Source organism: Vanessa cardui, chromosome 21 (genome assembly GCF_905220365.1).
Source record: "Vanessa cardui chromosome 21, ilVanCard2.1, whole genome shotgun sequence".
In the NCBI taxonomy this organism is placed as follows: domain Eukaryota; kingdom Metazoa; phylum Arthropoda; class Insecta; order Lepidoptera; family Nymphalidae; genus Vanessa; species Vanessa cardui.
The window spans coordinates 859711-872650 of NC_061143.1; the positions used below are offsets into that span (position 1 = coordinate 859711).

The 12940-nt window shown below is 43.8% G+C and overlaps 1 protein-coding gene across 1 annotated transcript; it reads left to right on the forward strand.

The window, feature by feature from the left end:
* The first annotated feature begins 6799 nt into the window (after positions 1-6799).
* On the forward strand, positions 6800-12147 carry LOC124539073. Its single transcript, XM_047116396.1, has 3 exons — positions 6800-7117; positions 8613-9663; positions 11518-12147. The coding sequence occupies exons 1-3, from the start codon at positions 6800-6802 to the stop codon at positions 11895-11897; spliced, it is 1749 nt and encodes a 582-aa protein (XP_046972352.1). The 3' UTR covers positions 11898-12147.
* The last annotated feature ends 793 nt before the right edge of the window (positions 12148-12940 follow it).

Here is a 12940-nt window from a genome sequence, read left to right on the forward strand (position 1 = left end):
ATCTTCTCAGGACAGCCAAAACGTGAAATCCAACCAGCAACAAAAGCATTTGCCACTGTGTCAGCTTTGATGTCGGAGAGTGGTATTACCTCTGGCCAACGAGTGAATCTGTCCACGGCTGTAAGACAATACTTATATTCTTGTGAGGCTGGCAGAGGTCCGATAAGATCAATGTGTACATGGCTGAATCTGTTCGACGGAGGAACAAAATGCTGTACAGGAGATCGAGTGTGTCTGGAAACTTTCGAGCGTTGACATGACAGACAGCTACGAGTCCACTCGGCACAGTCCTTTTTAATATTAGGCCATACGTAGTTTTGCGTGACCAGTCTGATTGTTGCTTTAACACCTGGGTGACTCAATCCGTGAAAGCAGTCGAACGCTTGTCGGCGGAACTCTGGAGTCAGATAAGGACGTGGTGATAAGCAGGACATATCGCAGTAAATCGTCTTACCGGAACCAGAAATGTCTAATCTCTGGAGGTCCAGACCAGAAGTATTGCTTCTTAAAATTCCTTGGAGCTCGTCGTCATTCGCTTGCGATAAAGCTAATGCGTCCAAGTCGATGGCGGTGGTAATTGCATCCGTGCGTGAGAGAGCATCGGCTACCACATTGTCTTCACTTGCGACATATTTAATATTATTTGTGAATTGCGACACAAAATCAAAATACCGAAATTGGCGTGGTGAGCAATTCTGTGAGGCCTTTCTGAACGCTGATACTATTGGTTTGTGATCGGTATATATGGAGAAGTCTTTCCCTTCTACCATATGACGGAAATGTTTAACACCTTCGTAGATAGCTAGTAGTTCTCTGTCGAAGGGACTATATTTTCGTTGTGATCTACTGAGCTTTTTGGAGAAGAAAGCAAGCGGTTGCCACACGGAGTCTATTTTCTGCTGTAGTACAGCGCCGATCGCGTTGTCTGAAGCATCTGTCCACAGAGTTAGTTCAGCTGTTGGATGCGGGTGTGCTAAAAGTGTAGCTTGAGCTAGACTTGCCTTACACGCTTCGAATGCCTTCTGAAGCTCGGTTGACCAAACAATAGGTGTACTGGCTTTGATAGCTGGACCAGACAGTAGCTCGTGCAATGGGGCTTGTATCCTTGCTGCGCTAGGAACAAAACGACGGTAAAAATTTGTCATACCCAGAAATCTTCGTAGTTCCCTGATGGTCTTGGGTTGCGAGAATTTTTCTATAGCTTCCACCTTTTGAGGATGCGGCCTTGTACCTTCTGCAGAGACGACGTACCCCAGAAACTCCACCTGTGGCTCCCCTAATACCGTTTTCGAAGCGTTGATCACGACACCGTGGTCCTGTAAACGCCGAAAGATTTGCTTCAGGTGTTCTCGGTGCTGCGTCTCGTCCTGGGAGGCCACAAGGATGTCATCAATATAGGGAAAACAGAAGTCCAAACCTTTGAGTATTTCATCTATAAAGCGTTGGAATGTTTGAGCAGCATTGCGTAGACCAAAACTCATATATGGAAACTCAAACATTCCGAACGGAGTAGTTATAGCAGTCTTAGGTATATCAGCAATGTTGACCGGGATCTGATTATACGCCCGGATTAGGTCAATTTTACTAAATACTGTGCAGCCGGCAAGATTATGTGCTATATCACCTATATGGCGGACTGGGTATCGGTCAGGTATTGTGCGCGCGTTAAGTGCACGGTAATCTCCGCATGGCCGCCACTCATTGTTTTTCTTAGGCACGAGATGTAACGGGGACGACCACGGGCTATCGGATCGCCTTGCGATACCTGCTCTTACCATATCCTCAAACTCCTTCATAGCAATCCGGAGTCTATCCGGTGCTAAACGACGAGGACGGCTGTCTACTGGAGGTCCGGAAGTCGTGCGTATGTAGTGGAGTGTGTTGTGCTTGACCTCACGCGGAGACAGGTCTCCAGGGGGTCTAGTAATATCCGGAAACTGCGAAAATAGGTCATGGTATCGCGAAGTACCTGTAAAACATTTAATTTGGCACACAATATGTGATGCAGGTTTAGCAAGAGCACTTAGTGAGGTAATATTGTCTATTAAGCGATGGTGTCTAGCGTCCACAAGCAAATTATAATGCGATAAAAAGTCTATGCCTATAATAGGTTTAGTGACGTCAGCTATGACAAAACGCCACGTAAAAGCACGCCTGAGTCCAAAGTCTAAGGAAAGGTTCACCCAGCCGAAAGTATTTATTGTGGACCCATTGGCTGCGAACAGCTGATAGTCTGTCTTTATACGCTTCCTATCTCGAATATACTTATGTGGATATACACAAAGGTCAGAACCTGTATCTATTAAATACTGCACTTTAGTCTTACAGTCCGTTACGAAAACGCGGCCACCAGCTACACTATCACAGTCACGCGTTGCCGCCTTCACTGACTGCTTGGTTCGTTTCCCGAGTGAAACGAACACGGGGAGTGGCACTTCGTCGACTGGTTGCCGAAACGCCGATGGTACCAGCAATGCCCCGAGCCAGCATTAGAGCGGCTCCGGGACCGTCGACGCCAGCGAGGAGATCGCGCTCGACTTCTCGAACGCGAGCGGGACCTGATGGATAGCTCCGCAACTTGCCGTGACAGGTCGTCGACTCGCTGAACAAGCTTTTCTATGAGTGTCGTTGGACATCCTGACGGTGTTGAAGTCGACGTCGATGTTGCTGCTACCTGAGGTTGCAGAGATACCTCGTGGATCTTATCTACAATTTGCGCCACCGTGTCGAGAGGGAGGTCGGCTTGAGCTGCAATAATCGCCTGAACGTGACTAGGCAATCGGTTCGTCCACAGCGAACGTATGAATTCGTCCGGTACATCAGCTCCAGCTAAGCTTCGCAGATGTCGAAGAAATTGAGAAGGTTTCCGATCTCCTAACTCTTCGTGGGTAAGTAATTGTCTTACCCTTTGCTCCTGCGACGCCGACAACCGCGAAATTAATTCTGTTTTTATTTTTTCGTATTTATTTTCTGCCGGCGGATTCGTGATTACATCTTTTACCTCGCATACATATTTGTAGTCCAAATTGGCGATAACGTGGTAGAACTTCGTGCCATCCGCCGTTATATTAGACAAGGCAAATTGTCCTTCTAATTGTACAAACCACAATGCCGGTTCGTTCGGCCAAAATGGCGGCACCTTGACGCCAACGCGGCACACTTCTTCCTTCGCGCCATTGTTTGCCATTTTAACTTATTACTGTTAATTGCAACGTACACAGTCTAAAATAGTGCGAGTGTTCGTACGGGTCACCACTTATAGTTGTTGTTTGGTTATGCTGTTTCTCGGAGATGCTATCATAATGTCGTCCCCCATGGCTGCGATTACTGAACCATCCAACTGTCCTTTTTCAACCACGTATTTCCCGATTGCCATGGAAGTCAAGGTGCCAACTATGGATGTTAACCTCCATCCGGATAACAATCCACCGCGGTACTTCCAAACATGCTTCCCCCACTGTATTGTCAAGTCGTCCAGAGATTCTGCCTCCTCTCGCGCGATGCCTCGTGTTTCGTCATCGATATCACCAAGCTTGGTTATGATGTATTGCACCATTTGTTTCGATACTGAATGGTCGAATCGTTCGGCGTCGGCGCATCCGTACCAACCATATTGTCTATTCTGAAATCGTCCTAGCCAAGATGCCTCGCTGATGGGCGTATCTCCTCGTAGTCTCCCCCATCTGTACACCAAATAACACTGTCTTAAATAGGATGCCATTGGTGTTGTTATGATTTGGCGTGTTTTTTTTGTTTCCTCCTTTAATGCCACTTTACAAACGTTTCCTTCCTGTAAAGCTATTTCATATAGGTCCACGTCCTCCAGGAATCTGCCACTGTCGTCCATCACTTTTGCAAATGCCCATGCCCATTTGGATCTGAATTCCTCGCCAAAGAAAGAAACCTTGCGAGCTCCTCCGCTGGTGCCCCATCTTAGTATGTCGGAGCAGTAATCTTTAAAAGATAGATGTGGTTGTCCTGGTAAGGGCACTCCCCACTGGGATAGTGCTTGATCGTAGTACGGTTGCAACAAGTCAAAGTCCCCCTCACTGACACCAGACACCCAAGTGGAGATGTCATTGATAATCTGCTCTTCCGTCCAGGGACTCTGACCTCCCAGATTTTCCAAATGCATTAATAACATATATGCCGGTCCCTCCGAAAACACACGCGGAAAAGCCCATCCTGATAACGTTTTGATAGATTTACGTACGAAATCGTCGTCACATGTGCCATCGGGTGCTAATATTCCCTGTTTTTTCCGTAGTCGTATTAGATTTTGTATTTTATGCAGTATGCCTAGTACGGTACTGGCAATGAGTGGTTGTCCAGATTTGCGCAGGAGGTAAATGTATATGTACAAGCCCAGCGCAAAAGATGTGTCTGATAATGGGAATTTAGGTGGCACACGCATCCTGAACCGCCGCAATTTATCGAGTGACTTGACGTTGGGTAGAAAAGGGGGTTCAACGTTAAACATTTTAGTGCCCAGCTCCTCGTCAAGATGCACTGCGTACAGAGAAGCGCCTCTAGGAAACACCTGTGTGGACATGCATTTGAATTTGTCACGTGTACCCTCTCTGATGGTGCCGTCCCAACTTCCGGGACCTCCTTGTCCTATGTCGTTTGGAGAGTGAGTGGTGTTGGGTGTCTCACTCTCTATCGTAGTTTCTAATCTTTGGGTTGGTCCGAAGGAGCGGCCTTCTCTGAGGGAGGTCCTTCCGGCGTCTTCTTGGATGTGCCCGGTTTGGGTTGTTCTGTCGTTGGAACCGCCGCCCGTTTGGACAAGGGTTCTTCCGTCGGGGTTAGGGCTTCCGGAGGCTTTATCGGTGGTGTGCTCTTCTTGTCCTCCGGTTTCGATGATGGCATCACTGTCCCACCATTCTCTGAAGTCGTTACCAGGTCTTCTCCGTCTAAAAAAGTTTTTGTTGGTGGATCTGGATACACCAAGGGTGACGTGTCGATTACGTCTGAGGATGTTGACTTTCCGGTCAACATGTCGTTGATTGTCAAGAATGTTCCCTCACTCTTTGTGTTCAGATAGTGATATTTTGAACTCATACACAGTATGCTTGACGAAAATAGAGACGGTGAAACGTCTGGGTCCATGTGCTGTGAGGTCATCATTTGCCAGTTATCTACAAGAGAGATGACAGGCAAATTTCCTGCTGGTCCGTGTATTGCCATTGTTATCGGTATGCGTTTGCGCGTGCTTGTAGTGGCTGTGATCATGGCGCGGGAGACGCTGTCTGAGTGTTGAGTTAGATAGTGTAGAGCCTCCCAATCCTGAGCCACTATTCCATAGTCCACGTTGAGCTTGAGTTCGGGGTCTGCGTACACCTTTCTCGTCCACTGTAGCCAAAGGGCCACGGGTATCGGTATGCTGTTCATGAAGTTGAGAGTCCCAACTTGGATGCCCGTTCGTAGGGCCATAGCTTGTGACCACGTGCCGTCCTCTTCTCTATCGGGGTTTACCATGATGTGGGCAAAGTGTTCAGAGAGTTCGCGCCCCCTGATGTATCTGTATGTCACCTGGCCAACCAGTTCTCTTATCCCTTGGGTGAGTCCAGGGGCGTTCGCCCTCTCTATCCCTGTCCAGAGGCGCAATGGTAGATCGTTTCGCACTAACATGTCGGACAGTGAGCATGTTAGTATGACGCCCTGCATCGTAAGAGTGTTTTGTATGCCACCGATGCTGAGTAGGTTGAACTTGTAGTCGGTCTTCAGTATATATCCTAAACACGACAAGATCCGATACACGCCATGAGATGTGTGGCATGTGTACTGCATGTTGACGAAGGTTGGAGTGCGTTCTTCCCATCTCCTTGTTATTCCAAACACATTTGCCCTGTTATTTGGATCGAGCACTAATTCTTCAGCTCCGGTATTGGTGTAAGATGACGCTAGTTGCAAACAAGGCGACAACATCGATGCGTTGTATCCGGCGACCAGTTTCTCCCATCTACTCCTCCAGGTGCCAGCTGCACCACCTATTATGTTCGAGGACGTTAGTGGCACTCTCGCTCCATGGTCTAAGTCACGTTCGCCGAACGTCCAGGCTCCGCAAGCGTTTGCGGAGTATTGTTGTCTTTCCACATCCGGGGTAGCCCCCACACCATGTGGCATTACAGAACAGAGCTCGGATGCCAAGCTGACACCTAGTGGATATGCCATGTCTGTGGCTGTGTTCTGCTGTATGAAATTGAGTGCGGATGCCATGTCTCCGGCACTTGTACTGTAGTTCTGGGTACTAAATTTCTGTTCCCAAAGGGGTCCGATGTTGACGATGAAGTCTTCTAAATTGGGTAGTGCGTGATATTTCTGTGATCCCTGATATATGGGTATGTCTTGTACGCCTTGTAGATGCACCACCGGGTTTGCCGACCAGCCTGATTCTTCCAACATTACCAGGACGACTGCAGTTGGGCCAGGGATGTGTATGTTATGCGCTGTGGGTGTTGTGGTGAAGTACGTTTCATAGGTGTTGACTCCAAGCCCATGCTGTGATTTCCAGACCCAATTGGTCCGTCCAGCCCAGAATTCTGTTGTCAGGTGTGCCATTATGTATTCCACTGTCCAGCGTTGGTTGTTGCTTACAGAGTCTATTGGGATGCAGGCCCACACCTGGTCCATATTATCAAGACAGAACCCGTGGTGTATCGCTGGATCATTAGAGTTGAGTATGGCGTCGTTTTTCTTAAGCATTGAGGCGAAGGCGGGAAGGGTGACGGCAATGGTAGGGATGTCAAGCGTCATAGTTTTCTTGTCTAACCTTAAGGATAAATGCATGAAGCGAGTAATGCGTTTATTCAACGCTACAAATCCAGCCAAATGCAACCTAGGCCAGCCAGAGGTCAAGTTTCTCGGTTACATCGTTAGTAAAGAAGGAATTAAGCCACCCGAAGAACAAATTAAAACTATCATTGATTACCCGCAACCGAAAACCATAGAAGAGCTAAGAAGATTTCTAGGTATGTTAAACTTCTACCGGGACCACATACCGCACGCCGCAACTATACAAGCTCCGTTAAATGCACATCTACACAACGTCAAGAAGCGAGATAAAACATTAATAAAGTGGAACAACGAATCATTGCAAGCATTTGAAGCTTGTAAAGTTAGCATTTCCAACGCAACCTTACTCGTCCACCCATCGCATTAAGCTATACTGGCAATATTCAGCGACGCTTCCGACAACTCAGCTGGAGCTGTATTACAACAATAGATAGGAGGATTGCCAGCACTTGGAAGACATACTGGTCGCTTAGCGAAGTTATGAAGGACAGGGATATGCCATTGAAAGCCTAAAGAAAATTTTACAACGCCTGTATTCTACCCTGCTTAACATATGGTAGCCCAACATATTCACTAACAAAAACCCTAGCAGGTAAACTAAACGTCTGCCAAAATAGTATCGAAAGAAGTATCATTGGAGTCAATAGAAAAGACAAAGTAAAAATAACACATAAAAAACAGAACACAATTATATTATAAATATCGATTTTCATATGACTTACATAATGTCCTGCCATATAGACGTATGTACGTACGACCTTCGAATTAGTGTTTATGATCAATAAAATGTCATGCTAAAATTTATGCGTATACGTCCATTTAGCAGCTAAATGGACGTATACGCATACGACCTTGGATTTGGCGCCGTACTTCACCTACCCGCGCACTCGCAGTGTTAAATGGTCGGCCGTATAGAGTGGACGAGCGAACATAGTGATAGGAACAAACACGACTATGAATCGGAGTAAGAATATTCTTCGTTTAGCGCTACAGTGTAAGTATTATTGTATTAATAAATATAAGTGTTGGTGTTATGGTGTTTATTAACTGTTGTGTTTTAGATAACGTTAAGTACGTACGTACGGTAAATCCCTTGAGCCCTTTGGGCGTGATGTACTTACAAATTTTCACATTTATAATATTCAATGATATAATGTTATTATTTATTATTATAATGTATATAATAATAGGTTGGGGAAAAAGAAATCCATTATTTTTTCGGTAGATGGCTGTAGTGATCGATATCTCGTAAATTATCGATTAAACAATTTCAAATTTATGCTCGTTGTCAAGGTAACAGTTCGCACTAAAAGAATTCGTTTGCAGTTTTTTGTTTTGTCCATTCAGTTCGTTCGGTAATTCTTACTGTGTTCGGTTTTAGGTTAGATTCTGTTCAAAAAGTACATGCCGGGCAAAGTGATTTGGGCATAGCGGATACTATATTCGCTTTGCCCGTTGCCTATTCGATTTGCCCTAGTAGAAGTTGAGTGTGACTAAGTAGTATTTATATCTTCAATTGTTTCAGATGGTTTATAAATATAAACGAAAAACAGATCAAGCTCAGTGGAGTGAAGATACAATGATGATTGCTGTGGCAGAATGCAAGTCTGGGGCTCCAGTGAAAACGACAGCTACAAAATATGGCTTACCTTATGCTACACTTTATCGGCATGTGAAAAGTGGTAGTTCATCTGCTCAGCTTGGCCGATTTCGCAAAGTATTTACTGACGCACAAGAAGCCGATCTTCAAGAATATTTAAGAGAGATGGACAGTGTTTTTTATGGATTGACTCGTGAAGATTTCAAAAATAAGGTAGAAAAACACAAGTGAGAGTAAGGTTTTACTAATATTGGATAATCATGAAAGCCACAAATTTTATCCTGCCCTGGAGTATGCAAGTCAAAACCATGTAATTCTCTTGTCCCTACCCCCTCACACATCAAACAAGTTACAACCTTTGGATGTTGCCGTATATGGCCCCCTAAAAATATTCTTTGAACAAGAAATAAACCGATTCCAAAAGGCGCATCCAGGAAGGATTGTCAACCAATATGACGTGGCGAGATTGTTCACTCCTGCATATCTGAAATGTGCTACTGCCAACAATGCTGTCAAAGGTTTTCAAACACCCGGTTTATGGCCAATAAATAAAGATGTGTTCGGAGAAGAAGACTACGCACCGTCTTCAACAAGCCTCTGTGATCGTAATGTCGCTAATCAAGATGATGGTCTTCAAACGTTAGCTAATCAAGATAATTCCGAACTCCCTTCGACATCTAGAAAAAGAGCTCAACACGAGGCGGTTGAAACCAACCAATCTGTGACTTTACATGAGGTGGATGATGAAACATCAACTGAAGTTGATAAATCTTCAGGTCCAAACAGTGAACCGCCAGCTCGTCAGGAAGTAAGTTTGGAATCAAACATTCAAGGATCATCAAGAGGTCCTTCCACATCAAACTTGGTAGCGTTCGAAATGGCTGTTGATGCAGAAAGATCCTCAACACTAAGTCTTAGAAAGTTTAGAAAAGAAAATAAGACTTCAAACAGTTCTAAAGTGTCTATGCCAGAATTAGACAAAGCAACTTTGGTTCCTTCAACGCCTGAAAAAATTGGACCTGAAAAAGATGATTCTACTAAAGATGAAGATGTGGTTTTGAAACGGGACTGTGCCTTGCCTACAGAGATCATATCTTTGCCTGAATTTATTGATTCTACCACAACGTCAATTGTAGATCTCAATGAGCTAGACCCACTTCAAAGCATGATGGATGAAGAAAATGATTCCTGCATGGAAAAAGGTCCAGAACCATCTGCTTCTGCAATTTATTTCAGCCCCAAAGAGATTAAACCCCTTCCAACACCATGTGTGCCAATGTAATGTTGTCTTAAATTTTCGCGATTATTACACATTTAAATAAAACTAATTATAACGGATGAATCGCGTATATTAATTATTTTTAAACATCCCGACGTTTCGAGCACTTTGCAGTGTTCGTGGTCACGGGTAGACTAAGATGACATTCGTCTATTTGAAGAACAAAGGAAATATTATTAACAACTACCGCCAACGATTTCTCAATTGATATCTTGAGTAACGTTCCGGTTGCACGCAGAAGGCACTAACTGTATCTTTAGGTCTTGCAGTCTGTTGGATTTGGGATTTCAAATTTTTAATAAGTGGATCCCAGGTGTTAGAAAGTCTCCAACCATCTTCTCTATTGAAGTTCGGATGTTTTTGAATTTCAATAGCCTCGCGTATCATTCTAGGAATGAATCTGTGTTCTCTAGCGAGGATCTGTGGTTTATCAAATCGGATAAAATGGTTAGGTTTATCCAGAGCATGTTCACAGACTGCAGACTTAGAAGAACGCCTATTTTTGACATCTCCTATATGTTCCTTGACCCTGGTACCGATACTTCTCTTTGTTTGGCCTATGTAATGGTTATTTATTGTGGAATGATGAATTCTATGTACAAGTTGACGGGGTAGCCATGGGTTCTCCAGTATCCCCCGTGGTCGCCGATTTGTTCATGGAAGACCTGGAGGAGAGGGCTCTTCGCTCCGGACCTATAACACCTAGGTTTTACAAACGGTACGTAGATGACACTTTCACAATATTACCTAGTGATCTGACATCTGCATTTTTAGTACATCTTAATTCTATAAACAAAAACATTCAATTTACTATGGAATTAGAGGCAAATAATTCTTTAGCTTTCCTTGACATCCTTATTGTCAGGAATCCTGACAATACATTAAGTCACACAGTTTATAGGAAACCCACACACACCAACAAATACCTCAATGGTGACTCGCACCACCACCCTAGCCAGTTAGCTACCGTTGGCAAATCTTTGTTTCAGAGAGCCCACCATCTCTGCGATGCTGAACACCTAGAGGACGAGCTACGTCAGGTCAAGCTTGCACTCCACCAGAACAAGCTGCCCGTGCCTCGCCAGCATCGCAGAAGCCGTATCAAGCCACCCACAGTTGAGCGACAACCTGCATTTCTACCATATGTGAAGGGAGTTACAGACAGGATTGGCAACATCTTGAAGCGAGCTTCAATTAAAACCGTGTACAAGCCTCATAAGAAAGTGAGCCAGTTCTTGAGACCTATCAAGAGTAATATTCCCTTACAAACTGCAGGAGTATATAAACTCGAATGTGAGTGTGGTTTATCTTACATAGGCCAAACAAAGAGAAGTATCGGTACCAGGGTCAAGGAACATATAGGAGATGTCAAAAATAGGCGTTCTTCTAAGTCTGCAGTCTGTGAACATGCTCTGGATAAACCTAACCATTTTATCCGATTTGATAAACCACAGATCCTCGCTAGAGAACACAGATTCATTCCTAGAATGATACGCGAGGCTATTGAAATTCAAAAACATCCGAACTTCAATAGAGAAGATGGTTGGAGACTTTCTAACACCTGGGATCCACTTATTAAAAATTTGAAATCCCAAATCCAACAGACTGCAAGACCTAAAGATACAGTTAGTGCCTTCTGCGTGCAACCGGAACGTTACTCAAGATATCAATTGAGAAATCGTTGGCGGTAGTTGTTAATAATATTTCCTTTGTTCTTCAAATAGACGAATGTCATCTTAGTCTACCCGTGACCACGAACACTGCAAAGTGCTCGAAACGTCGGGATGTTTAAAAATAATTAATATACGCGATTCATCCGTTATAATTAGTTTTATTTAAATATGTGTGCCAATGAGTACCCGCAAGCGAAAGATACAAAAGTCAGAAGTTCTTACGAGCACTCCAGTGAAAGAGGAACAAAAAGTTAAGTTTACAAAAATGAATACAACTGTATTAAAAAATTTAAACAAAGATTTAGATAAAAAACCAAAAACCAAAAATATAACAAAGAAAAATACCAAAAATTATAAAGTTAAGAAAGCTCAGAAAGAAGATACTAATATAAAATATACTTGTTATTTTTGTGGAGAAGATTATACAGAAATAAACGGACAACCAATAGATGATTGGATCCAATGTAGCTCCTGTAGCCAATGGAGTCATGAAAAATGTACGGCTTATGAAGGAATAGGCTTATTTATTTGTGACAACTGTACTGATTAGTTTTATTGTAGAAAAATTACTTGTGTTCACTTTGCCCTATCATCTTATCCACTTTACCCGGTGGGTTGGGCAAAGCGGATAGATCTCCTAATTTCATATTATTAATAATTTTGACTAAAGTATTAATGTTACGTATTTCTGTTGATTATATTGAAAACTTTAATAAATACTGATTTCTATAAACAAATAATTTTATTTCTATGTCAACTATTTCTGTTTCTACAACACTTCAAACATTAAGGTGTTCACTTTGCCCGGACTTCCCCTACACGGCGTTAAAGATGGAAGTCGACAAAGAGAAAATTCGGTACATTTTACAGTTTTTCTTTGATAAGGGCGAAAATGCAAGTCAGGCGGCTGAAAATGTGAATAGTGTTTATGGTCCCGATACTGTAACAGCTAATTACGCGCAATTTTGGTTTCGTCGATTCCGTTCGGGTATTTTTGACGTTAAGGATATGCCCCTCGCATAGGCAGGCCCGTCGTCGAAAATGTCGACAAAGTCACTGAAATCATCGAAGTGGACCGGCATGTTAGTAGTCGTAGCATCGCCCAGGAGTTAAAGATCGACCACAAAACAGTTTTAAACCATTTGCACAAAGCTGGGTTTAAAAAAAAGCTTGATGTTTGGGTGCCACACCAATTAACACCAAAAAACATGATGGATTGAATTTCCATCTGCGAAGCCTTGGCCAAACGTAATGAAATCAAACCATTTCTTAAACGGATGGTGACTGGGGATGAGAAATGGATCACATACGACAACATTATGCGAAAGCGATCGTGGTCAAAGCGCGGTGAAGCAGCTCAGACGGGGGCCAAACCGGGACTAACGGCCAGGAAGGTTCGGCTTTGCGTTTGGTGGGATTGGAAAGGAATCATTTATTACGAGTTGCTTCCATATGGCCAAACATTAAATTCAGACATCTATTGTCAACAACTGGACCGTCTGAAGCGAGCAATTGACCAGAAACGGCCAGAATTGGCCAACAGAAGAGGTGTCGTGTTCCATCAGGACAACGCCAGGCCACACACTTCTATAG

Bases quoted from the DNA above. Each gene is read 5' to 3' on its own strand.
- LOC124539073 (XM_047116396.1), top strand. From the start codon at position 6,800: ATGCGTTTATTCAACGCTACAAATCCAGCCAAATGCAACCTAGGCCAG. The intron at 7,118-8,612 runs GTTAGCATTTCC...AAAATAAGGTAG, and splicing joins AAGCATTTGAAGCTTGTAAA to AAAAACACAAGTGAGAGTAA. The intron at 9,664-11,517 runs GTGTGCCAATGT...TTATTTAAATAT, and splicing joins TAAACCCCTTCCAACACCAT to GTGTGCCAATGAGTACCCGC.